At 41.4% G+C, this 27,625-nt stretch overlaps 1 protein-coding gene across 4 annotated transcripts in view; it reads right to left on the bottom strand.

The window, feature by feature from the left end:
• Nucleotides 1–1,239: 1,239 nt before the first annotated feature.
• The window catches only part of LOC126457732 (pleckstrin homology-like domain family B member 1), a 1,069,305-nt gene continuing 1,042,919 nt past the window's right edge, over nucleotides 1,240–27,625 (bottom strand). For 3 of the 4 annotated variants that reach the window (XM_050094273.1, XM_050094272.1, XM_050094275.1), the window contains 3 exons: nucleotides 6,643–6,762; nucleotides 4,064–4,327; nucleotides 1,240–2,525 (listed from right to left, as the gene is read on the bottom strand). In XM_050094273.1, the coding sequence (XP_049950230.1) occupies nucleotides 2,337–2,525; nucleotides 4,064–4,327; nucleotides 6,643–6,762 (573 nt within the window). In that variant the 3' untranslated portion in view covers nucleotides 1,240–2,336. The remainder of the gene's footprint in view (nucleotides 2,526–4,063; nucleotides 4,328–6,642; nucleotides 6,763–27,625) is intronic. The other variant, XM_050094274.1, reaches the window with a different exon arrangement.

Raw genomic sequence — 27,625 nt, 5'->3', positions numbered from 1 at the left:
ACGATAACCAAATAATGCTTCGCGTAGTTATACCTAGCCTTACTTGATGATTTATGTCGAGAACAGTAGGCACTTGCCTTACTTCCATACATTAATCGCACTAGTCCTGTATCTGATAACGTCCTATCTACTCATTGAATGTATAACCAAACAATATAATTTTATTTATTGACTGTTAATATGTTGTTTAAAAGTTTCCTGTGGGAGATATATCACATTGTACGTAATGCCCTCTAGTGGTTAAGTTCTTAAGATCGGTGCATGCCTAAATGACATCTTGGCAGCCGACCTAACAGAGGCTGCTGATCATTGATATGTCCTTTTTCAGCTGTCATATAGACATTTTATCTTCCATAGGCAATTTATAGGTTGCTACAGGCAATGTAATATGTATATTAATTGTTGACCGTAAATTCACCATAAAAAGGATCGGTCCTATTCTATTCATATATTTCCTTTTAATAATTTTATATGGGTAACTGTATTCATCTTTTAATGTATCACAATTTAGTTTCTATGATAGTTATCAATTTTAAAAGTCTGCTACATGTATTTTACATAATGTGTTTATCAAATTACGTTTTTGTGTAAATGACGACTACATCTAAGCTGACAGTAGCGACATCTAGGGATGATGTAGGCAAACAGATTTCTGGTAGCTACTGTACTTCAGTAGCCTGTTGCAATAATGACTGTGTGGACGAGGCAGCCTATTCTACACCTTATTTTAGATCCATATGACGATGCTATGCTGATTATATTTATATGTTTTGAAGATGCTATTATGGCCTTATCACTTTAGGACATGGTGCAAAAAGGTATGTTTTACCGTATCTTCTGTATATCTCCCTGGTTGTATGATAGTATATTGTGATATGTATTGCTGTATCATGTTGAAAGACACACTGCTCACTAGGTGTATATATTTGTATATTATAGATCTGAGGATGGTCATTATGCACTGAAATCAATCATCGTCTGAAGAATTCATATTGTGATCAAAGACTGAAATAAAAAACATTTGACAGTATTGGATCACTGTCTGTATATGCGACCATGTCACAGTTGGTGAAACTGAACATTAATACTAAATTGTCACATATTTTAGTATGCTTCACTGGCACATTAGTATATATGTAAACACTGAGCATCAAGTTACTAATTTAAAAAGGCAGTGGAATGGGAAGATGTGTGGAAGTTTCCGGTTTGCATTACAAATGAATAAAAAAATAAAACAACTAATAATTGTTTATGTATTTATTTACTTGCTACAAAAACTTTCTCAAAATTGAAAAGCAGCAGTTGTGGCTGCTTTTATACAGTACCCCAATGTAATAAGCAACAGTATCTTGACAGTACATGACGAAGTAGCATTAGATGTTCAACAAATTAAAAATAATCTGAAATGTATGTAAGACATTTGTTTCACAATGGTCACATGTTATAAAGGAAAGATAATTGTCAGTGTAGAAGATAAAGGCATTTCATTTTTACAAAAATAATTTCAGCTATTTCAAGCCAAATTTTATAAAGTACCTTCCACACACTGGCAGCTGTGAGAAACACAAAATCTGCTGCCCAGTGAAAATCGTGACACCATCTGCATTTCTTTACCACTGATTCCCCACTATACACACGTTGATTTAAAAATTAAGCTGCTAGCATTTTTGTTACATCCATTCTCCTTATCCAGATGCAAAGTGAGCCATCATCACTATATTTAACAATGTGAGCACATCACGCAAGTGGGAAAAGTTTTATTCATTAGAAAAAATGATATTAGGTGGTACATTGTACATACTTCTATGTTATATAAGAAATTACATGTTTGCATATACACTTGTTTATGACAGAATCTTTCTGATGAAAGTATATTTCACAATATTACATACATTTTCAGTTCTTACATAATAATTACAAATGGAACAATTCTCCAAAATTCATCTATGCCACAATTAGCAAGTAACAGACTTAAGCACACTTACTACATTTTTTATATGAAATATATCAGATCTATCAAAGCTCTTTTTCAAAGTGCCTGATTTGTGCGACAATCTATTGACATGACTTTTGTATTATCAGTTAAAATAGTTTGGCAAAGTTTGATTTCTCAAAAGCTACAGCAGGGGTATGCAAATATTAATCTTCTCTATAAAAGAATAATATTTCAAGTCTTATTAAAAATACAATCCCTTCTCCCTCAGTCTCAAAACACCACAGCTCTCATGGGCAAAAAGAAAATGGGAGGAGGGCATCTTTCAGGACAGAGGCTAAGCTCCATAACTGGCAAGCTCTGAACCACAGATAGTAAGAAAGAAAATGGATGCATAGTTTATCTATGACCCATGTTCAAATTCCTGATAACCTTCAGCACCTGTAAATATGACGTCCACCCATATACGCATTGCCTCTGGACTGGGAGCCATCAGATAATATGTTCTTTCATGAGTCTTGACAACAAATGTTAGATGTGGACTTGGAGATTTAACAGAGTTCATGTGGTCAACATAAACCTCTTCTATTGACTAAAAAATAAACAAAGTTATGATTATTACATTTTTGTACAATGAATGGAACCAACATACACAGTAACACATATGATTTATTTTAATTTGGAACTAATTTATTAGTTTATTACTTTATTATTTTGTTTTAATCTGGAATCATAAAATTTTATCTGAAAATAGATTTATCACAAGACTGATACAACACATCCCACCCCCCCCCCCCCCTCCCAAAGAAAATACAATTTTCTCTCTCTCTCTCTCTCTCTCATGCATATGGCACTGAGATGCACAGGCACAAATTTTTCTTCTATTTAGGTATAACCATATTTGCTGAATCTGTAGCTACCATGGACTTCTTTCACCAAATCAATTGTAATGTAAAAATGATTTTGTCATATTAAAGGGTCTTTAATTAAATATTTATTTTAATTAACATTCCCTCCCACAGATTTCACAACCAATTCTGCAATTTCAATTTCAGAAAATCTTTGCAACAAAAACTAGTCAACAAGAACCTTCTCAGCACATATACTATCTAATCAAAAGTATGTGGACACCTATCAGTAGACATCAGTATGGGGTGAACCACCCTTCACCATTATGATGGCTTGAGCACTGGTGGGGACACTTCCAATGAGATGTCTGAATGTCTCTGGAGGACTTACAGCCCATTCTTCTTCATGAGCCAAAACCAGAGAAGGTAGTGATGTTGGACACTGGAGTTTGGAACTAAATCAATAGTCAAACTTTCCAAAAGGTGTTCCAATGGGTTCACAGGTTGGGACTCTGGTCAGTCCTGTCCATTTCAGGAACATTATTGTCCACAACCGTTGCCTCACAGATGCAGCTTTATGACACTGTCATGGTCATGCTGATACAATCAGTCATTGTCTCCAAACTACTCCTTCATTGTATGTAGTACACAATGCGGTAAATGTATACTCCGCTGTTGGCACTATAAATGATAACAGTTAACATTCTCCAGGCATTCACCAAACCCAAACCTTTCCATCGGATTGCCACAGGGTATACCATAATACATCACTCCATATCACTAATTTCCAGATGTCCACCTCGTCCTGTGGTGTCATTCTGTACCCCAGCTTGTAATATGTGGCTAATCAGGAGCTGCTCAGCCTTTATACTCCATTCTCTGTAACTGATTATAATCCCCCCCCCCTTCCATGTTACATTATTTCAAGTGGTATGGTAATGGGGGATTTAAGAGCCAGAATATGTAGCAACTGAGCCTAAAATAAATATGATACATATTAGGTAACAGGCAACAAGAAGAGATTTAATCTGGTATCTTTACTTTACTTTTAATCTTTAATTTTCATTCGAACGATCTTTTCACACTATTTTTAATCAACCATGCCATTTAACAAGTCATGCAGGAAAAAGAGAGATAAAAATGAAATCAAATTTGCTTTCAGATGAATGTTCTGTGAGTGTGATTCACAAAGAATGATGAAAATGTACCCCAATTCAACAAAAAATAAATATTTCAGACAAACCATTAAAAATATTAATAGCACGAAAGTAACATTTCTTACCTGAAAGTAAGTTCCCCCTCGAGGTTTCTTTTCTGATCTGTCACCATAGTACATAAGAGTCCTCTTAACTCTATCAAAAACAAACCACCGCTTGTTCCAGTGATGGAATTTGGATCCCATCTTATGTAGAGGACCACGGCAAGATGTGGCATCAAGAATAACATGTGGGCATAATTCTATCTGATGGCCTGCAGATTCAATGTGTGCCCGTAAATTTAAAGACTCACTACGAATTGGCAGGTAGCGTGTTAATGGTCTCTGCTGCTGAAAAAAAAGAGACGCATGGTCACTGAACTTATGTGTAACACAGTATACTACAAAAAAGGGGATATATTCAAAGACCGCATAAAATTGGTGCAACTTTCGAGATATCACTTAACCAATTCACTCTCCTGATAGGCTAACTTTGTTCCGCATGACATTAAATATCCAAACCATTACTTACACTAATACTGCCTGTCTAATTTACTTACAACATCTAAAATTCAAAAGTGGATCGTAGACTTCAGTCCAAATACTAGTTTGATGCAGCTCTCCATACAAGTCTATCCTGTGTAAGTCTCTTCACATCTCTGTGTAGCTACTGCAACCTAAATCCATATGAGCCCTACTGCAACCTACATCCGTTTGCACATGGTTACTGCACTCGAGCCTTTGTCTCCCTCTATAATTTTTTACCACACACACACTTGCCTCCATTACCAAACTGACTATTCTTTGTTTTCTCAGAATACATCATGTCAATCAATCAATCCCCTCTTTTAGTCAAATTGCGCCATAGATTTCTTACAGCACCAATTTAATTCACTGAGCAGAATAAGAAAATAGAATAGCAAGTTATTAAATCTTGGATTGGAAAGATTTCTTCTGTCAGTGAAGTTTAAAATATAATTCATGGTGTTATCCTAAAGAGGTGGATAAGAAACCACAAGATTGAAACTCTTAGTAATCAACCAAACCTCTGAACAACATTTGTTGATGACTCCTGTAAGTTTCTTTTCATAGGATATTTCTTAGTAGCTCATATTCTCTGGCTCGTATAGTTATAAATCTAAGATTCTGGAGCAACATTTCATCACAACTCTTGATGTACAAAATATGTGAGAGTCTTGTATCTACAAAATTGTGGTGGCTCCCTCTCATCCCAGTGTCTGAGCGAACTGCCCTTTCTTTTAAATGTTCTTCAACCTGCACCCTCCACCCCTTCTTAGACTATTAGTGTCAAAGGCTAGGATAGTGTACTTAGATGGATCAGTGTTTTTTAATTAAATCATGGGAGGAGGTAGGTGAATCAGTGTTTATTAATATATCCAACATGTGACTTTTATGAATGAACACTGATCCACCTGACTTCTCCCACAATTTAATTAAAAAAAACACTGATCCACTTACTCAGTGTGTTTGTGCAGATCCATTGTGTAGTCATTTCACCACCAATTGTATACATTTTCGTGTCTCGCATTTAATGCATGTGATATGCACCAATGTCAGCCCACTGTCATAATCAAAAAATATTTGTCTCGAAACTCACTAATACACCAAAAAACAGCAAACAAAACAAATGTTTCAATTCTGGTGCTAGAAATACATTAGGCCTAACTCTCTTTTCGCTCTCATTGGGTATGATGAGGAATCATCCGACTGGCTAAGCAAAACAGACATCTCGCCAACCTATGACCAGCAGATATGCACTGCCATGCCTGCTGCTGGTCCTGATCTATACTTTAGACTTTTGAATCAGATTTCTTGAGACTCTGGTAACAGAAGTTCTATGATAATATAATGAAAATTAAGAAAAACTTTGCATTGCAAGCTACATTGGTATTACTTCAGCTCCAGCTTTAACCATGTCTATTGAAACATCATTTCCAGATGTCTATCTTTACACATTCCTCATCTGTTCTATGATCACTTTATATTCTAAACTAATTGTCACATAGTATATAATTTCTTATTTGTTTGATAAAAATATTTTCACAATAAAAAGGACAGGAACTTTAAAAACAGAAAATAATTTTATAACAAACCCAGCATGCTTTGCACAGGTAACTCCTGTGAAATATCTACACAATGCTGCACCTTGCAGGTCCGTAATACAATAATGCCCACCTCAAATTCAGTTCTCTCCCATGACACATCAGCAACTCACCATTGACGTAGAAACATTATGCTCACAAGCTTTTAGCCTGACACCACAGAGTTCATACAGTGCAATTTCTGGGACTTTATGGTCACTCGGTGCACTTTTGTGCGTTAACACACAATGTCCCAGGAAAGGTCTCCCTCTAATAACACTATTTTTCATCTTTATGTACTACATGTCATAATGTGGCATGTACGGTAACACAAATCCATACAAACACAATTATGCAATATACAATAATTCACCAAGATGTGACAGCTAAAGCAATTAAAATGATAAGCACAATATGTTATGGTTACTGATTTATAAACCAGCAGGTCAGTTACATCTTTTAAAACAACAGCATACTCACCCTTATCAAGAAGTTTCACGACTATTTCAGTAAGAAAAATTAATCTAATACTTTAAGAAAAAAGCTTAAAATTTGTAAAGGTACCTGCAACTTCGTTGCTTTGTCCCGCATACGAACAGCCAACTGATGTTCATATGATGAGCCATCAGACAAAGGCCGTGATTCTTCAAGATCGCGTTCCAGGCCTAATTCCTTCTCCCTAACCTGAAACAAAACACAAGTCACCATAAGTCAAAAAAGCTTGTGCACAAAACTGCAAAAATTCTGTTTTTGTACCTGCTGAAAAGTATACAATAAATCACAGGATATTGGCAACACTTCATTGTAACTATACACAGAACAGATAAAACTGAACCCCTAACCAAAAAAAACACTGAGGAATATAATGCAACCTCAATCAGCAGTCAAGATGGTAACTAAAATACCCTATCCAAAAGAAAACAGGAGTTTCTATATGATCTACCACAAACCCAAATCATGATTTAATAATACATTCCACCACATTCTCTGAATATAAATGAGGCAATTATGCAACGAGACATTTCTAAAGTGTCTCAGCTCTAAAGTCTATTTTTTTCTCCATTTCTTGTACTATGCCGGCGCAGTGTGCACTACATGGAAATCTGTAATGCTAAGTTGTAAGTTATTTCTACTTCCTTTGGATAAACGGTGTCTACGAGCCATAATTACGGAATTATAGCACATTGTATGACATTAAGCAAATTGTACGACTTCGGTGATGATTTTTTTTTTTTTTAACGTCGCAAAAAATACAAGTCGAAATGAAACTAAATTATTTCCAAAACACTGCCTTGGCATGATGTCATTCAGTGCTGAAAGAACGAACAGAACAAAGGTTTAGTATGATAAATAAGTTCTTCGGTTTAATCGTGTAATCAAACTTAAAACGCCTAAACCCACTTACTGATTCCTGTCTCACTTTGAAGGTTCTAAATGATATACGACATTTTAAACTGCGATGTAAGTCCGATACTTTAATCCAACCATTAATCACGAAATGCAAATTCTAATTACTGTAAGAAAAAAAATCAAAACTATGGCAAAACTACAGGATTAGTTAACAATTACAAAGCTCACCTGGTATTTCAAGTAAAGTACGTGAGGATCACCAAACATTGTTAATTTTGTTTTCTTTTCTCAACACACAATTTAGTTGTTTCAACACACAATTAAATTAGTTGTTAAATACAGTCAATGAAGATTATATGAAAAAGTTTTCGTTTAAGCCGTCGGATTCTGCACATTACTGTGGCTGTTTCATTGTGTAGTCGCGTCAGCTTAATGGTTACTACGCACTTCTGTCAACAACACAACACAGCACACATAATTATGTCATAAAATCTGTTTTTGAGAAAACCACGTCTTTAAACAAGCCGCACAGTGACAAACGATAAATACCGCAGAAGGTGAAGCTCCTATTGGCTCCAAGTTCATTAGGCCACTGTATACCGAACCGCGAAGTATAAACCGCGGTGTACAATAAACTGGCACAGAAATCTCCCACACGGCAGTTGGGAGGCGGTGATCAGTAATATATCTAAAATTTTCTTGTTAACTGGTCCCAAAAGGAGGGACACAATTTACTTCGCAACTAGATGTACAATTCGCAACAGTGCATTTCTTTCAAAATATCGTCCGCTGAACCCATTTAGTTTTACAGTTCATAAATTTACAACGTCCAAAGACGATGACAGGAACAAAATTAATTCGCACCAAGTATGTTTTCTACACTTTCTCAATTACAAGACACTGTCGACACAACCGTAGCATTCTGTTGATCCCAACGCGCTTCTTTCATTGCGCCGATTGCCAAACAAGACAACACATCTACTGAGGTCGCTAGGGACAAAGTGACTAGTACGTCGTAAGTCCGCGGGATAGCGCTGCCATCTCAGCTGCCACTGTGACGTCACAAAGCAGAAATGGCAGGAGGGAAATTTAAAGCTTCAGTCATAACAGTAACGCCGCAAGAAGCCCAACTATGTGTGATTACATTACCGACATTGTGAAGTAGTACTTAAGGAAGCAAACTGCAAGTTTTTCTTTTAGTTCAAGTTCACTGATTGTGCACATCTATTAAACTCCTTGAAAGTACGTTAAATAATTTTATTTTTATTACTGGTTTCAAGCCTTGAATGGAAATTATTCTGGCCTACAGTGCAGCAGCAAGTAAATAAGCTCGACATTATTTGTAGAGCAAGCAGTATTCGAGGTGTGTTCTTACAAACCTTGTGTCTCCTCATACAAGGATGAAAATCAAATGGCTCGAAAGTAATAATGAAAATATACGGACGTATTGAATATGCAGATACTACTCTGATAATTTGACCTATGCACTATTAATCGAAATTTGCATTCACAACTACAACATTGTGTTCACATTCGCAGGCCTCGGCAACTCAAAACCAAACTGTCGCGCTCCAGCCTAACGCAGGCTTTGGGATACTCATTAACCCATCAACACACGCGGTGGCTGATGGGAGAGCCCGTGACTGGGAAATACGTTGCTCCAATCAGCCACCGATCCGGGACAACTTGGTCTGCGCGAACTGTAGTTTCCAAAAATTAATATTGAAGGAAATATGGGCGCTGGGGGCGAGAAGAAGACTCAAAAATTGCTATATTTAATTAAATGATTGAGCCAAGTTTGATATGTGTCATGCTATAACAATTTAATAGATTACTCAAAAAAAATTATTATATTGCACAGAATTGGTGGTTACCCATGGTGTTTGGGAATTCTATAAGGAATAAAAACTCTGTACGGAAACCATATTCCAGTGGCGTAGGAGGGCAGGGGTGGGCGGGGTGTTGGCAAATACCACTTCTTACCCCCCAGCCCCTACCATTACGGAAGCCTATTGGAGGAAAATATTGTTCGTGTTTTGTTCAATATGTATTAGCGCGTGTATGGTATTTTGTTGACTAGTTGCATCTATTTGTCAAAGAGAATGTAAGATATGTAGAAAAAATAGTAATAACACGAGCTCCAACACTGGACACAGACTGATCGATAGTACGAACACACACATCTAGGTTAGCCGTTTGTATTGTTTTTGTTTTGTTTTGTCTTGTCTTGTCTCCTTTCAAACTAAGTATAAGGAAGTTTTGCAAATGATGATTTGAAAATTTCGACGTGTTAATTTCTCTGTGCAGTATATTTTAAATTTGACACTGCAATATATAAATATAATGGAATTTATGACAAATTTTGTTTAATTACTTGATAAAGTTAGTGAAAACGGCTAATTGCTTCAGTCTGCTGTATAAAAGAGCAATCTCTCTTCACAGACAGGATACCACTTTCACACAAGTTTGTTATAATGGCCACTTTTCCACAACCGTTAAATATGCGAGGGTGGTTTGATAAGTGTGGCAAGTTTCCATGAAAGAATGGAACATTTTCGTCGCGCTTTCATGGTCGGTATGCTTGATTATTCCAAGGATCGCATAAAGAATTTAAACACTGTAATGCGTACAGTTCATTACTGACAGCCGTCTGAATTGGTCTGTGTTCCTACTGCGATTGAAAAAGGAGAAAACCGTGTTTCGTTCTGTTACTAAACATTTTCATTTGGCACGTTGGACTGGCGCAGGAATCGAAACAGAATTTCATGAAGTTCACGCGGACTCTGCACCACCACTGAAGACCATTTACTTTTAGATTAATGAATTTAAACGTAGTCGGACAAGCGCCTATGACGAAGAGCACTGCGGTCGTCTAGCTGTGGTCACCATAAAGGAAACCATTGACAAAATCCATGATGATGTAACGCAAGACCGCCGAATAAAAATCTGTAAGGCTAGTGAAACTGTAGGCATCCCAACTGAGCGAGTGCATAATATCGTACCCGGAGAATTGGCTATGAAGAAGGTGTGTGCCAGATGGGTGCCGCGATTTCTCACAGCTGACCAATCGCGCATCCTGCACATTTCAACTCAATGTTTGGCGATGTATAATCACACTTTCTTGCGCCAATTTGTGACTTGATGAAACCTGGATCCATGATTACACACCAGAGTCAAACTGGCATTCAAAACAATGGACAAAATCTGGTGAAAGTGCACCGAAGAAGGAAAAGACCATTTTGTCAGCTGGTAAGTTGATTACCACTTTTTTTGTTCAAAAATGGTTCAAATGGCTCTGAGGACTATGGGACTTAACAGCTATGGTCATCAGTCCCCTAGAACTTAGAACTACTTAAACCTAACTAACCTAAGGACAGCACACAACACCCAGCCATCACGAGGCAGAGAAAATCCCTGACCCCGCCGGGAATCGAACCCGGGAACCCGGGCGTGGGAAGCGAGAACGCTACCGCACGACAACGAGATGCGGGCACTTTTTTTGTGATATCCAAGGAATAATCCTCAGAAATTACTTGGAAAAGTGCAGAACCATAACTAGACCCCATTATGTTTCGTTTTGTATCGCGCCCCAACACTGTTTTGTAGCATAACAGGAACGTTGGCGACAATGTGAGGGTTTTTGGTGTGTACACCTTTGTTGTCGGAGATGAGAGGGAGAAAGCTCTTCTAGGTAGAACTGTAGTTATTGGTTGCAGTGGTAATCTGTTAGGATTAATAGCAGGATGGGTATGCTGAAGAGTTCAGTATTTATTTAAGTTATTCATTTATTATCTCCTTGATAACTTATAAAAGAGGGCCGGCCGGTGTGGCCGAGCGGCTCTGGGCGCTTCAGTGTGGAACAGCACGACCGCTACGGTCGCAGGTTCGAATTCTCCCTCGGGCATGGATGTGTGTGATGTCCTTAGGTTAGTTAGGTTTAAGTAGTTCTAAGTTCTAGGGGACTGATGACCTCAGATATTAAGTCCCATAGTACTCACAGCCATTTGAACCATATTTTATAAAAGAGGTGCCAGTTCCTAAACCCTTCTTTAATAAATATCAGACTCAATTTATTCTTATCAACAGGTCACTCGCCTAAGCTTACAAGAGACAGTTGCTATTCCGTAAATTGTTCTTGTTAATTACGAAATTACAAACGCTATCTATTCCTTGAGACAAAGACAGATCGTCTATGTTCAAAGCTATTCTCCAGAATAGATAATGATTACTTTTCTTGCAGTTGATGTGCGTGTCACCAGGTCTGATCACCGACTCCTCGCTGAGAATATTACTTCTGCATCCTTCTGCTGCTGCTGCTGCTGCTGCTGCTGCCTGTCGTAGCTACACGGTGTCTCCTCAAAGCACCCACTACTGCTCTCCCTCTCTGAATCCTCTCTCAGAATCTCTTGCTTATATACCGTTCTAAGTCGAAGCTGACCTTCTATAACAGCCGTTCGGGATATTTCCATCAGCTGCTTCCTTCGACACGAAAACACTTCAGTGTTCGATTTCTCTTATAGGTTTCCATTCGATGTTACCTCTTTACGTATACAGGAAAGCTTCGTTTAGCGTCAGGGCTTGTGCCTCTTGGCGCAGTCTTCTCCCATTTGATCTGACAAGTATTGCTTATTAAATTTTTTACTTGGGACTGGACAGTTGGATCGTTTGAAGCTTGCATTGGCTGAAAAATGACCAAGTTTGGCACGCAAAAAAGTGCTCTTTCACAAGGATAATGCACCACCCTACGCAACAGCGATAACAACGGCGAAAGTGCACGGATTGGGCTTTGAATTGGTTCCCCATCCGTCCTATTCGTCAGACTTCGCCCCAAGAGACTTCTTACTGTTCCATAACCTGAAAATTTGGCTTACTAAGAAGAAATTTACATCAAATGATTAAATGATAGTTGCAGTCAACGAGTATTTCACAGAGTTCGACAAAACATATTTTTCCGGTGGGACGAAAAAAGTAGAGGATCAGTGGATCAGGTGTATATCCCTCAAAGGAGACTATGACAACCCTCTTACTTTGCTGAGAAGTCGAGGCTGTAGACGCGATGAATTACGCAGATTAGCATACGGAGTCTTTCACAAGTGGCGGAAAGCCATTTGCCAGTTATGCCAAAGACTAGCGCTAGCACTGGGGACTGGGATACGCTGGAAATACACACAGGCGTCACCTGACTGGCTGCCGACACACCTGCCCACACCAGCAGCCAAAAGCAAACCTCAACAGCGGCTGCTGGCGCCCTGACCTGGGGCCTCCAACACCTTCAGCGTATTGTGGGCGCCCTAAAGGTTATGAGTAACACACGTCACAAATGGAAACGTCATGTAGTAGTGGTAGTGGTAGCAGTAGTAGTAGTAGTTTTATCCACCCGTGGTCACTTTTACAAGGATATTGGACATGTCTGATGCTTAATTACGTTAAAATACTAATGTGTATCTTATTTCGTTGATTATGTTTAACTTGTTGCATTTCATTAGTTTGAATTCGTGAGAAGACAGTCCAGATATCCATAACGTCACATAAATGCCTATACAGGGTGTTACAAAAGTACGGCCAAACTTTCAGGAAACATTCCTCACACACAAATAAAGAAAATATGTTATGTGGACATGTGTCCGGAAACGCTTAATTTCTATGTTAGAGCTCATTTTAGTTTCGTCAGTATGTACTGTACTTCCTCGATTCACCGCCAGTTGGCCCAATTGAAGGAAGGTAATGTTGACTTCGATGCTTGTGTTGACATGCAACTCATTGCTCTACAGTACTAGCATCAAGCACATCAGTACCTAGCATCAACGGGTTAGTGTTCATCACGAACGTGATTTTGCAGTCAGTGCAATGTTTACAAATGTTGAGTTGCCAGATGCCCATTTGATGTATGGATTAGCAAGGGGCAATAGCCGTGGCGCTGTACTTTTGTATGGAGACAGATTTCCAGAACGAAGGTGTCCCGACAGGAAGACGTTCGAAGCAATTGATTGGATTCTTAGGGAGCACGGAACATTCCAGCCTATGACTCGCGACTGGGGAAGACCCAGAACGACGAGGACACCTGCAATGGACGAGGCAATTCTTCGTGCAGTTGACGATAACCCTAATGTCAGCGTCAGAGAAGTTGCTGCTGTACAAGGTAACGTTGAGCACGTCACTGAATGGAGAGTGCTACGGAAGAACCAGTTGTTTCCGTACCATGTACAGCGTGTGCGGGCACTATCAGCAGCTAATTGGACTCCACGGGTACACTTATGCGAATGGTTCATCCAACAATGTGTCAATCCTCATTTCAGTGCAAATGTTCTCTTTACGGATGAGGCTTCATTCCAGCGTGATCAAATTGTAAATTTTCACAACCAACATGTGTGGGCTGACGAGAATCCGCACGCAATTGTGCAATCACGTCATCAACACAGATTTTCTGCGAACGTTTGGGCAGGCATTGTTGGTGATGTCTTGATTTGGCCCCATGTTCTTCCACCTACGCTCAATGGAGCACGTTATCATGATTTCATACGGGATACTCTACCTGTGCTGATAGAACATGTGCCTTTACAAGTACGACACAACATGTGGTTCATGCACGATGGAGCTCCTGCACATTTCACTCGAAGTGTCCGTACGCTCCTCAACAACAGATTCGGTGACCGATGGATTGGTAGAGGCGGACCAATTCCATGGTCTCCACGCTCTCCTGACCTCAACCCTCTTGACTTTCATTATTTGAAAGTTCTTGTCTACGCAACCCCGGTAACAAATGTAGAGACTCTTCGTGCTCGTATTGTGGACGGCTGTGATACAATACGCCATTCTCCAGGGCTGCATCAGCACATCAGGGATTCCATGCGACGGGGGGTGGATGCATGTATCCTCGCTAGCGGAGGACATTTTGAACATTTCCTGTAACAAAGCGTTTGAAGTCACGCTGGTACGTTCTGTTGCTGTGTGTTTCCATTCCATGATTAATGTGATTTGAAGAGAAGTAATAAAATGAGCTTTAACATGGAAAGTAAGCGTTTCCGGACACATGTCCACATAACATCTTTTCTTTCTTTGTGTGTGAGGAATGTTTCCTGAAAGTTTGGCCGTACCTTTTTGTAACACCCTGTAAAAGCCATCCTGACCAATTCTTGGATTAGACTAGATTCAGTTTTCGTTGCATAGACCCAAAAATGAGACGATTCTCGTGGGTGTGGAATAAGTCAAAGTATAATACAAAAAACATGAAACATTTGAATATAATACTCACTACAATGATCACTTATCAGGAGACTGTCAAAATAGATGAATACGTTGCAGTAAACTGGAATTGCTAATATTTACAGAATTAATACACTGTTAGAGTGAAACATAGTTATGCCTTTTTAATAAATTTATCAATACACAAAATAACTAATCTTGACTGTTGTGACCAAGTGTTGTCAAAACTGAAATCTAGCAGACATTTTTACTTAAGCTGGTCGAACACACTCTGTTGAGATAGTCATCTATAGAGCAGGAGTTGCCTACCAAAAAGTCTTACGAACTATGCTTTATCTGAAACCAAGTTTTTCGTTAGTTACTGGCAATTTATTGAAACTGTGCGTTCTTGCATATTGGACCACTTTCTGGATAAAGGTAAGTGGTTATAGGTCTTTATGTATATTGTTCTTATTCCTAGTATCGATACAATATGTTGAGCTATTCTGATAGTATAGCTGTGGAACTCTGATATTTTCGGGTACTTCTTATTTGTTACAATTCCTGTTTTGTAAGTTTACATGGATAAATCATTAAAACCTGGATGTTCGGTACTCTTTACCATCGTTATGATTTCGAGAGAGCCGACCGATCAAAACTCGTATTTGTGTGTGGACATCACATACCCCAACATCCTGTCAGCTATCCACCTACTTCCAGAAGTGTATCATCTGTTCTACCGAGTCCACACGGGGAATACAGTCAGTCTCATGAAAAACATTGTACAGATGGTGAACAAGGATAAATACGCCATCAAGTAACTGGCAGAGAAATTTCCACGAGTGAATGAGGCGACATTGTAGGAAAGAAACTTCATTGGTCCTGAAATTCATAAAATTTTTGTGGATATAAACTTTGACCTAGTCATCGAGAGTAATGAGAAACAAGCGTGGGAGACCTTTAAAAGTGTTGTGCGTGGTTTCTTGGATAACAGAACAGCTGCAAATTACGTTGAAATAATGAGCAGCGTGCTGGACAGGTACCATCGCATAGGTTACAGTACGTCATACAAAATACACTTTCTCCACTCCCATTTAGACTTTTTCCAGAAAATTGAGGTGCTGTGAGTGATATACGTCCGAATCTCCTTCTGCCCACTCTCTCTGTCCATCTTCTCTGCCCCTGTCTTTGTCCATCGCAACCTCTTTCTCCCTCTCTCTGTCCATCACCTCTCTGTGTTCACCTCCTTCTTTCCGCTGTCTATGTCCGTTTCCTTCCACCCCTCTGTCCATCGCCGCCTCCCCCCCCCCCCTTTCCACCCTTCTTTATGAGCTTGAGCCCTGTTTTCTGATATTTCAAATTCATGTTCTATAGTAGTATTCTAATCATAAGCCGATAAGCCATGTACACTAACTTCCTGTTTCCTAACAACATGTCATTATATTGAGGTGACGAAAGTCGTGGGATAGGAAGGTATAAAAGGACAGTGCACTGGCGGAACTCTCCTTTGTACTCAGATTCATATGGAAAGACTTCCGACGTGATTATGGCCGCACGACAAGAATTAACAGGCTTTGAGCGGGGAATCATGGTTGGAGCAAGATGAATGGGGCAGTCCATTTCTCAAATCGTCAGGAAATTCAGTATTCAAAGATTCGCAGTATCGAGATAGTGCCGAGAATAGCAGGTTTCAGGCATTACCTCTCACCACGGACAACGCAGTGGCCGACGGCCTTCACTAACGATTGAGAGCAGCGACGTTTGCGTCGAGTTATCAGTGCTAATAGGCAAGCAGAACCGCGTGAAATTACCGCAGAAATCAATATGGGACGTACGACGAACGAATCCGTTAGGACAGTGCGGAGAATTTTGGCGTTAATGGGCTATGGCAGCAGACGACAGAGGCAAGTGCCTTTGCTAACAGCGGCCGGCCAGGGTGGCCGAGCGGTTCTACGCGCTTCAGTCTGGAACCGCGCGACCGCTACGGTCGCAGGTTCGAATCCTGCCTCGGGCGTGGATGTATGTGATGTCCTTAGGTTGGTTCGGTTTAAGTAGTTCTAAGTTCTAGGGGACTGATGACCTCAGAAGTCCCATAGTGCTCAGAGCCATTTGAACCATTTTTGCTAACGGGAGGATGTCGCCTGCAGAGCCTCTCCTGGGCTCGCGACCATATCGGCTGGACCCTAGACGAATGGAAAACTGTGGCCTGGCATTATGAGTCCCGATTTCAGTTGTTAACGGCTCAGCTCATGGTAGGGTTCGAGTGGTGCGCAGACCCTACGAAGCTATGGACCCAAGATGTCAACATGGCACTGTGAAAGGCGGGGGTACTACTTAATGGCGTGGGCGGTGTTTACACGGAATGTACTGCGTCCTCTGGTCCACGTACACCGATCATTGACTGGAAGTGGCTATACTCAGCTACTTGCAGACCGCTTGCAGCCATTCATGGGCATCATGTTCACAAACAACGATGAAATTTTTATGGATGACAGTGCTCAATGTCAGCAGGTCACAGTTGTTTGCGACTGATTCGAAGAACTTGTCTCCGGTCCCCGTAGACTGAGATGTTCTTACTACCACCGTTGTTCGTATGCTGCGTCACATGGCTGGACGTCGCACACCACTCCATGTAGATACACTACGTGATCAAAAGTATCCGGACACCTCCCAGAACATACGTTTTCATATTACCTGCATTGTGCTGCCACCTACTCCCAGGTACTCCGTATCAGCGACCTCAGTAGTCACTAGACATTGTGGGAGAGCAGAATGGGACGCTCCGCGGAACTCACGGACTTCGAACGTGGTCAGGTGATTGGCTGTCAATTGTGTCATACGTCTGCACGCGAGATTTCCACGCTCCTAAACATCCCTAGGTCCACTGTTTCCGACGTGATAATAGTGAAATGGAAACGCGAAGGGACACGTACAGCACAAAAGCGTGCAGGCCGACCTCGAGTGGAATGTCGACTGACAAGAGACCGTCGACAGTTGAAGAGCGTCATAATGTGTAATAGGCAGACATCTATCCATACCATCACTCAGGAATTCCAGACTGCATCAAGATCCACTGCAAGTTCTTATGACAGACGGGAGTTGAGAGAACTTGGATTTTACGCTCGAGCGGCTGCTCATGAGCCGCATATCACGCAGGTAAATGCCAAACAATGCCTTGCTTGGTGTAAAGAGCATAAAAATTGGACGATTGAACAGTGGAAAAACGTTGTGTGGAGTCACAAATCACCGTACACAATGTGGCGATCCGGTGGCAGGCTGTGGGTATGGAGAATGTTCGGTGAACGTCACCTGCCAGCGTGTGTAGTGCAAACAGTAAAATTCGGAGGCGGTGGTGTTATGGAGGAGGCTTGCACCCCTTGTTGTTTTGCGTGGTACTATCACAGCACAGGCCTACATTGATGTTTCAAGCACCTTCTTGCTTCCCCACTGTTGAAGAGCAATTCCGGGATGGCGACTGCATCTTTCAACACGATCGAGAACCTGTTCACAATGCACGGCCTGTGGCAGAATGGCTACACGACAATAACTTCCCTGTAATGGACTGGCCTGCACAGAGTCCTGACCTGAATCCTATACACCACCTTTGGGATGTTTTCGAACGCCGACTACGTGCGAGGCCCCACCGAACCACACCGATACATCTCCTCAGTGCAGCACTCCTTGAAGAACGGGCTGCCTTTCCCCAAGAAATCTTACAGCACCTGATTGAACGTACGCCTGCGAAAGTGGAAGCTGTCATCAAGGCTAAGGGTGGGCCAGCACCATATTTAATTCCAGCATTATCGATGGACGGCGCCACGAACTTTTAAGTCATTTTAAGCCAGGTGTCCGGATACTTTTGATCACATAGTGTACGTTGGACAGTCCGCGTTCAAATGGTTCAAATGGCTCTGAGCACTATGCGACTCAACTTCTGAGGTCATCAGTCGCCTAGAACCTAACTAACCTAAGGACATCACACACATCCATGCCCGAGGCAGGATTCGAACCTGCGACCGTAGCGGTCACGCGGTTCCAGACTGAAGCGCCTTTTAAGCACGGCCACACCGGCCGGCAGTCCGCGTTGATACGCCAACAAATCGGGCAACTCCACAGACGAGGTGGTCACGGGCATATCCATACGTGAAATTCGTTTTCACCTTTCTGGCACGTCTTGCTGCACAGATTCTGTACGAACGGCAGGCACATACAGATCAATTCACTGATATTACTTATGTCACGGGTTTAGAGTCACATGACCAGTTATACACTATATACAGTGATCACCGCGCTCTTTTAAGGCGGCGACTAATATTTTGTCCGGTGATACTCAGAGGCTGGAACAACATGGTATGATGGTCCGCCCTAACAGCATTAAGCCTGAATGAGATTTTCACTCTGCAGCGGAGTGTGCGCTGAATTGAAACTTCCTGGCAGATTAAAACTGTGTGCCAAGCACGTGCTTGGGTAGCTCAGTTGGTAGAGCACTTCCCCGCGAAAGGCAAAGGTCCCGAGTTTGAGTCTCGGTCGGGCACACAGTTTTAATCTGCCAGGAAGTTTCAGCATTAAGCCTATTTACTTGTTTATGTGTCCATCGCAGCGCGAAGTTTATAGTAAAATGAAGAATCTGTCGCTGCAGTCAAACAACAGAATATGTATACAAATGTTGAGGGCGTCGAGTTTAGTAGCTAGGCAGAACTGAAAAAACTGGCACAGCAACAACGAAGTCGAAAGGCTGCTTACACTGAACACTGAACGTACATGGAAAGATTAAGTCACTTTGCTGAGGAGGAATCGTGTATGGTGCCTATGGAAGAGCTAGAACGGCTACATGTTACATTTCCGTACACAATATTCCGAATGAAGGACAAGAAATGGAACATAATCATCGGCAACGCTGCTGAGTTTGTTATTGCCTTGTGTTCTTCACTGATCGTAAGGGATCACCCTGAACTCCTATGGTTTCGCCCGGTTATTAACTAGTGAACCAACAGAGAACGATAAATGCGGTAATAACAAGTAGAATTCAATTTAGATAAATTTTTGCTTGTGGAACAACCGCAACTGTTTTAGTGTTTTTTTTTCATAATGAGCATTACATACATTTATTGACTGGTCCTTTAAACTACCAGATTTCAGGGACTTGACCCCATCCTCATATGTATCGATAAATAGCAGGACGAAGCGTCCATGTCAACGTTGACTTACAAGGCAACACATATGCCGTACATGGCGTCAGTTACAGTTCAAATGAGCCTTTTGCGCGAGCAAATTTGACTGTTCAAGAAATGGCTCTGAGCACTATGGGACTTAACTTCTGAGGTCATCAGTCCCCTAGAACTTAGAACTACTTAAACCTAACTAACCCAAGGCCATCACACACACCCATGCCCGAGGCAGGATTCGAACCTGTGACCGTAGCGGTCGCGCGGTTCCAGACTGTAGCGCCTAGAGCCGCTCGGCCACCCCGGCCGGCTTGGCTGTTCAGTCTGATGAGCCACGTATAGCAGATGGGACAATATCCTTGAAACCCGCTAGTTTGAAGACATTAGCCAATAAGTAAATGTACAACTATTGCGGATGTTTTCATCATAATCATTTTAGATACGTGATCGCATGGCTATTTTATAATTATATATTTTAGTAATCATTCAGACCGTAAGAGGGATGCCTATTGCAGGTCTCCTGTCCTGCACTTCTTGGAATTAATACTGAAACAATCTTTTAATTATATTAATTGATAATTTTTGTGATAAAAAGGTTACGTAGAGCACAACAGTACTTCGACAGGAATGTCATTGATCATACTCTGTCTTCTAAGAAAAAGCAGACACAGCCGCAGAAGCAGTTCTGGTGACGGTTTTCTGGACAGGTGTAATATCGTAAATAACGCTTTAATGAATGATCTAATGCACGTATAAACATGCTAAACATTTTTTCGAATGCGTTCATTTCAAAGACATGGTAGGCTTTGATTCCAAAGGTGCTGCACGTAATGCTGTTAACAACTGGGAAGCGTCTGAAACGGTTTTAATTCGCGTGACCTACACCGGCGACTTTTTGGTGTTGCCGAACTTTCTGAGTTAACTTTAGCCGCCGCGCCAGCCGAAAAAGCCGCCGAGAGTTCTAAATCGCGTCACTTTATGACACAGTGTCAACTAATTCTGTCGTTTGCTCGCCAGACGCGAGCCTGGGGTACGATGCCGCCGCCTGTCCGCTGTCTGCGTATCATTTGCCGTGACGTCGCCTCCACGTGTCTGCTGCCCCCAAGCTGCGCGTTGCAACACGCGTCCGCTGTCCTGTTTGCAAACGTAATTTAGCTTTCCTAAATCTCGCGTGCACTGAGCAACGGCAGTGAAATCATTTCTGTTAAGACAGCAATTACAGTTTATCGAGTATGAACCATGAGAATGGCAATGGAAATGAGTGTTTGGCGTCATTGGCCCCTTGCGGGGCAGTTCCGGTCGCCTTGGTGCAGGCCTTATTACATTCGACGCCAGATTGGGCGACCTGCGCGCCGGATGGGGATGAAATGATGATGAAGACAACACAACACCCAGTGCCTGAGCGGAGAAAATTCCCCGACCCAGCCGGGAATCGAACCCGGGCCTGTAGGAGGGCAATCCGTCACGCTGACTACTCAGCTATCGGGGCGAACTGAACCATGAAGATATATAACAACAAGCATATTCCCGTACACACGGCTAGGTAAATAAAATGGTATAAAAGGAAAACTATTTGTTTATTGCTCTTATAAACACGATCCACATTGTATGAACTGACAGACTACCTTCATGGTTAGATGTTCTTAAGTTTCATCCATGGCCCGTGGTGCATCACAGGTGTCTCGGCGTCGGCTTTGGTTCGATGGCGCCATTTTGTCAGGCACGGTATACTTTAACCACGACGGCACGCGAACAGTTTACAAACTTCGCCGTTTCGGAAATGAATCCACCCTTGTTCCGAAAGCCAATGACCATGTCCTGTTGGACGTCAGCTAAATCGCTCTGTTTCCACATTACGAAAACGGCTGCACTGTTTTCAGCGTCCCCCGAAAAGCTTTATATACCCTCCACTGTTAGTGCTGCCACCGCCGCTTCTGAGTCGACATTACACTGATTTCTAAGGCAGGCGGTAGTCACAGTAATGTGACTGGACGACGTGCATATGCGTGTATTTTCTATGCGACATTGTTTCAAAATCTCACTCAAAGTGTAACAATCACATTGCACCATGTCCTTAAAATCTCAAGATTCTATACTTTTCGTATTGCTAGTTAAGAATAATAAACCACAAAAGACGACCACGTGAAAGTAAGCTACCGGAATTGACAAACTTTGTATTCCTCGTTTCAGCTTTTTATTGACTGATTAATAGAAGTAAAACTATAATTCTTAAATTTTGTTTGATGTGTAGTTGTAAGTGTTCAACGGTCTTTAAAGAGTTTTTATGCGAGGTAATTAGATTCATTGAGCAACATGTAATATGTGCTTGGGAGTGAATTTGGTGAGAGTAAAGATGGCATAGTGTGTAACAAGCTTACGTGTTCGTTTGAAGACGGCAAAGCATTTCTCTTCAATACAATTGACTGGCGCTAAACGCCGAACTGAAATCGCATCATCATATATCATAGATTAGCAACAAATTTAATCTGAACGTAGAAGTACTGGAGACGTACGTGAAACTTAGACGGAATATTATAATGTTTTCAGTTCTGTGTTGTAGAAATCCTACCCACAGTAATTCCACTTCCATTGTTGACTTTTTGAGATGATTCACGGTATCCTGAAGAGAAATGTTTGTTTGTATGCTACGCAAAATGGCCAACACAAACTCGAGAAAGCAGCTTATTTGTGTTTGCTCACTGTTGGTGTTGCTTATCAGCACAGAATGACTCACGTGAGGTACCAACTCTTAACAACACCGAAGCCTCTCTCAGTACGTGAGGAGGAAGGGAGTCCTTGCGTTTCCAAGAATCTCAAACGAATGGAGAATTTGTAATGGCTCTCGTTATTTCGCGGAAACTGTGATCGAATTTTGTTGCAGAATATTGTTCTCAGAAATAAATTACCATACTCGTTAGTACGAAGACACGGGGAAGTAGCCTCGTGGCACAGAAACAGGTCCGTGCCTTCTCAACACGGAAAGAGCGGCCGCACGGGCGATCTGCTGGCACGCGTTGTCAGAATCGGCCAATTTAAGTGCTGGCACAAGGAAAATGGGCCCATGAGCTGGTCGCGGCCACCCTCCGGCAGGTGGCACACGCTATTTCGGTCGCGCCCCCATAAAACTGCGCGCTTCCTGTACGTACTTGTCCAGCTGGAAACCACAGAACTACACGACGCGACAAAATACATGAACTCCTACAAAATTCTCCTAACGTTGATTCGACAGTGAGAGTGCATTTGTAACCTCCCTCTGTAGGCACGAATGATATGCGGCCAGATTCGGTTGTCATTCCCCCATGTGAACTACTGACTGTACTTTCTAATTATGTAGTATATTATCATCATATGTGCTTGTCAATGAACACAGAATTACAAGCTAAGTCAGATCAATAATATTACGTGTTAACATTTCAACTAACGTAAGGTTTTAAAACAAAATGAACGGCGTATCTATATAAATGAAAATCAACTGCCGCGTGTATGAAAGATCACCACTTTAGATCCGCTTGACCGATTTAGCTGTTGTTTTAGTGTGTGTGTGTGTGTGTGTGTGTGTGTGTGTGTGTGTGTTTTCGTAATTGTCAGGACAAAGTTTGTATGAAAGAAAATGTTTGGAAAATCTACCGTAAAAGGCGGAAATGTGGATGGTATTTTTGTATGAAGATCTCAATGAAATGAGTGTGACAGTTGGTTTGACAGTTTTGTTGTCACATGTTTTCATAAAAAAATGTGTTACTTCAGTTTGACAGTCTGCTGTCGCATGTTTTCAAATTTCAAATGGCTCAAATGACTCTGAGCACTATGTGACTAACATCTGAGGTCATCAATCCCCTAGAACTTAGAACTACTTAAAACTAACTAATCTAAGGACATCACACACATCCATGCCCGAGGCAGGATTCGAATCTGCCATCGGGGACCACGCACTGTGAGCTATGTCTTAAAAAATCTTGGAGCCAGATGTGTGCGAGATGGGTGCCGCGATTTCTCGCAACTGACCAATCGCGCATCCTGCACATTTCAACACAATGTTTGTCGATGTTTAATCACACCTGAAGACTTTTTTGCGCCAATTTGTGACTTGATGAAACGTGGATCGATGATTACACACCAGAGTCAAAACGGCATTCAAAACAATGGACAAAAGCTGGTGAAAGTGCACCGAAGAAGGAAAAGACCATTTTGTCAGCTGGTAAGCTGACGACCACTTTTTTTGGGATATCCCAGGAATAATCGTCAGAGATTACTTGGAAAAGTGGAGAACCATAACTTGACCCGTAGCGGTCGCGCGGTTCCAGACTGAAGAGCCTAGAACCGCTCGGCCACTCCGACCGGCGCATGTTTCCATAACAGTAACAAATTCCGCGTTGAATGTCGAAGTTTTGCGAAACAGAATACTATCGAAGCCGATGTTTCAGTGTGTTATTGGCGATGATCATATCTTTGGTGTGTTGCAAAGGCTGAATTAATGTCAGGTCGTGGTAATTCGATGTGTTACCAACATTCTGTTGCTTTCACTTCGTGGTTTATTTCTTCGTAAACAACGAATTTCGATTTACTTCTTTTCAATAAATACATGATTTTACTGAAACTGTTCTGTTTCAGTTAACACAAATGCAACGAGAGATTCGGTTGGATGAATCCCTGCTTGACCAAATGAGTGACTGACAGACAACGCGCAGCGAAAACCATTGGAGATAAGGACATGTTATACAATAAATACCGTATGTTAACCCGGCTGCGAGCAAGCAAATGCTAACTTGTGCTACGAAAATGTGCGCCGCGCGGGGTAGCCGCGCTGTCTAGTACGTCTTGTCACGGTCCGTGCGGCTCCCCCCGTCGGAAGCGCCGGCCGAAGTGGCCGTGCGGTTAAAGGCACTGCAGTCTGGAACCGCAAGACCGCTACGGTCGCAGGTTCGAATCCTGCCTCGGGCATGGATGCTTGTGATGTCCTTAGGTTAGTTAGGTTTAACTAGTTCTAAGTTCTAGGCGACTAATGACCTCAGCAGTTGAGTCCCATAGTGCTCAGAGCCATTTGAACCCGTCGGAAGTTCGGTGTGTGTGTGTGTGTGTGTGTGTGTGGTGCGCGCGCGCGCGTGACGCCTGTGTGTGGTCCATAGCGTAAGCTAGTTTAAGTTAGATTAAGTAGTATGTAAGTTTAGGGACCGATGACCTACGCAATTTGGTCCCATAAGGTCTTACCACAAATTTAAACATTTTTTTATGAAAATGTGCTGTTTTGTTTTCCTTCAGGCAGTCATTTTTAGCAGGAAACATGCACGTTGTGTTTACCATTAACTTTATAATTCTACCTAGTCATAGATTGAAACCATGTGAAATATTGTCATTTAAGCCACTATTCTTACAGATCTAGTCGCTGGTTAGGCCACTCTCCAATCCCGTACACTTACGATTCCAACCGATTTACCTATTCATTTAACCTCTATTCCCAATCCAGATTATATGTTAAACAACAATAAATGAGGCCACAGAGTTGGGGCAGGAAATAGAAATAAAGAAGGGGAAGTAGGATATGAGCAGAGTGATGAGAAGATGGATAGAGATAGTGTGGGATAAGTGATGAAGGAGCGGAGGGAAGGTGATGCGACAGACATTTGGGGAGGGGGTGGGGGGAGGGTAAGAGGAGGAAACTACCGCGTTCGCTATATAAATGAGAACCAGAGGTAATCGCTTGCAAGCACCTTCTCCGCTCCTGGCGTGACGACATAATCTTTATGAATAACCAGTGATCAATGTCTGAAATGCACATCAGCTCTACGTTAAAAAGGTATGATAAGATACTTATTTACTTCGGTGCCTGAAGTTATCTATATTGTGCACCAAGCCAACACATAAATTACTGGATTTTGTGTTCAATGGACTGGTGATAGAACCCTCATACGTGGTCGACCTAACTGAAAGAGGAATATTGTTCTCTTCGTCGTTAGTAAAGAATAATAGGTCTTCTTTCACGAAGGTTTCAGTCCCTGTGAGAACTTCTGTGTCATCGAGCGCTGCCATCGAGAAACTCCATATGTTGAGTTTACATTGATGAAAAATTTTTATGTTCGTAAAGACTACGACGAGCCGAGTTAAAAATATTATCTGCGTGCCATAGCACAATTTTTCTTTATTACAGCTTTGAAGTACTGACAAGGAATTTTAATTCGAGAAGGAACATAATTTCTTTGAAAAAGACGTTTTATACGAGTGGTTTCATTGCAAGTAATTTCAAAGTTAATATTTATAATATGGCTTATCAGTACAATTAATAATAATCCTACTTCTAACAGCGGATAGTAGAAGTAGTATTTAAATGACCTCAATGCGTTCGAGACGTTTAGCACTATTACGTTCAGCGCAAGTCACCTAACGGCTTCTAATATTGCTTCCGATTACTAATCCATCAGGCACATACACGAACTATGACTATGACTTGCATCGTAATACACACACCAGGCCAGGAGCTTCGCAATAAAGCACAGTCTGCACAATATAAGTTGTTTCCTGGTGTTACAGTACTGCATTTATTCAGTCGCAAACACATGTCGACGATTAACTTTCAATGAAGTATGAAATGCCGTATTTGACCCTTTAACCGACAGTGGTGAATATATATATACCACTAGTCTTACATGCTGTTTATTCCTTCTTTCATAAAAAGCAGTCGACTGCATTTGTATTAATATAATGACTGTAGTTTCTCTGGTAAGTCTGAATACCATTTTTACGTTACAAATGCGGTAGTCTAAGACAACGGCGAACAAGTAATTGCATGAATATTTACAGATTGCCTTTCAGGCATCATTCTTCAGAGCTGATTTCGTGTCCAGCTAGCATTTGTCACCCGTAGATTTACTCTTCTGATATAAACGACAGCAATTACAAAATCATTACGGGAGTCTTTTATAAGCATATTTACAGCTACTGTTCTTCCGTGCCGTAGATGGAAGCACACAGATCTTAGTGAGATCAGTTCCTAGTTAAATACTACTTTGCAGATTATATGCTGTGAAATGCTTTTTCTATTGAAGAATAAACGTCGCAGATAATATTGTTTCACGTATTATCTCGAAAATGTTAGCCGTTCAGATAATATAAATTATTTCAGCTGACAATGCACAAGTAAGAGAAGACTGAAAGTACGGAACATGGCAAGAACAGTGTGTACATACAGTTCGAAGCCCTAAGTTTTTGCGACCGTACCTTCCCGTGACCACTGCTGCCAGCCGTCATGTACAATGGTCACATTCGTACCAAGTCTTCCTGCAATATTACGGAGAACATCCAGCCTTCCGCAGCCCTATTAACGACCTCGTCCAAACATTGTGCGCTGCTAACAATGGTTTCTTCGTGGTCTTAAAGGCATTCTTGACTAACATCTACTCAGTACTCACAATCTCAAAAGGTAACTAACGCTGACGACTGTTACATCGCGTATTTAAAGCATACCTAATTTGCATCCTCATAGTGACGCTACTAGCTCCACTTTTATGCTATCGGCGCGAAATCTCAACAGACGTCATCCTTCAGATATAGAAACACGCGTACCATCTTTCATTGTCTTGTACTACTACTTCTTGGTGTTGGGGTGTTTTTGACGTCTGTGTGTATTGTTTTTTAATTACAGACCCTTTGCCGACATTTTCGCAGTAAGAGCCAACTAGAAACGAAACGGGTACCACTCTTTTCACAGCACTTCCCGGAAACGCGACGTCATTTTGACGTCACGCGCAATATGTACGATCCTAGGAACTGATAACGACTTTGTGACAAGGAAGAATATGGATGTTTAGATTGACTTTGAGTAACTTAAGCTGTCCTCTTAAGTTCCTGTCTAACCACAT

Source organism: Schistocerca serialis, chromosome 2 (assembly GCF_023864345.2).
Source record: "Schistocerca serialis cubense isolate TAMUIC-IGC-003099 chromosome 2, iqSchSeri2.2, whole genome shotgun sequence".
In the NCBI taxonomy this organism is placed as follows: Eukaryota; Metazoa; Arthropoda; class Insecta; order Orthoptera; family Acrididae; genus Schistocerca; species Schistocerca serialis.
This window is presented reverse-complemented; position numbering and strand designations above follow the sequence as displayed.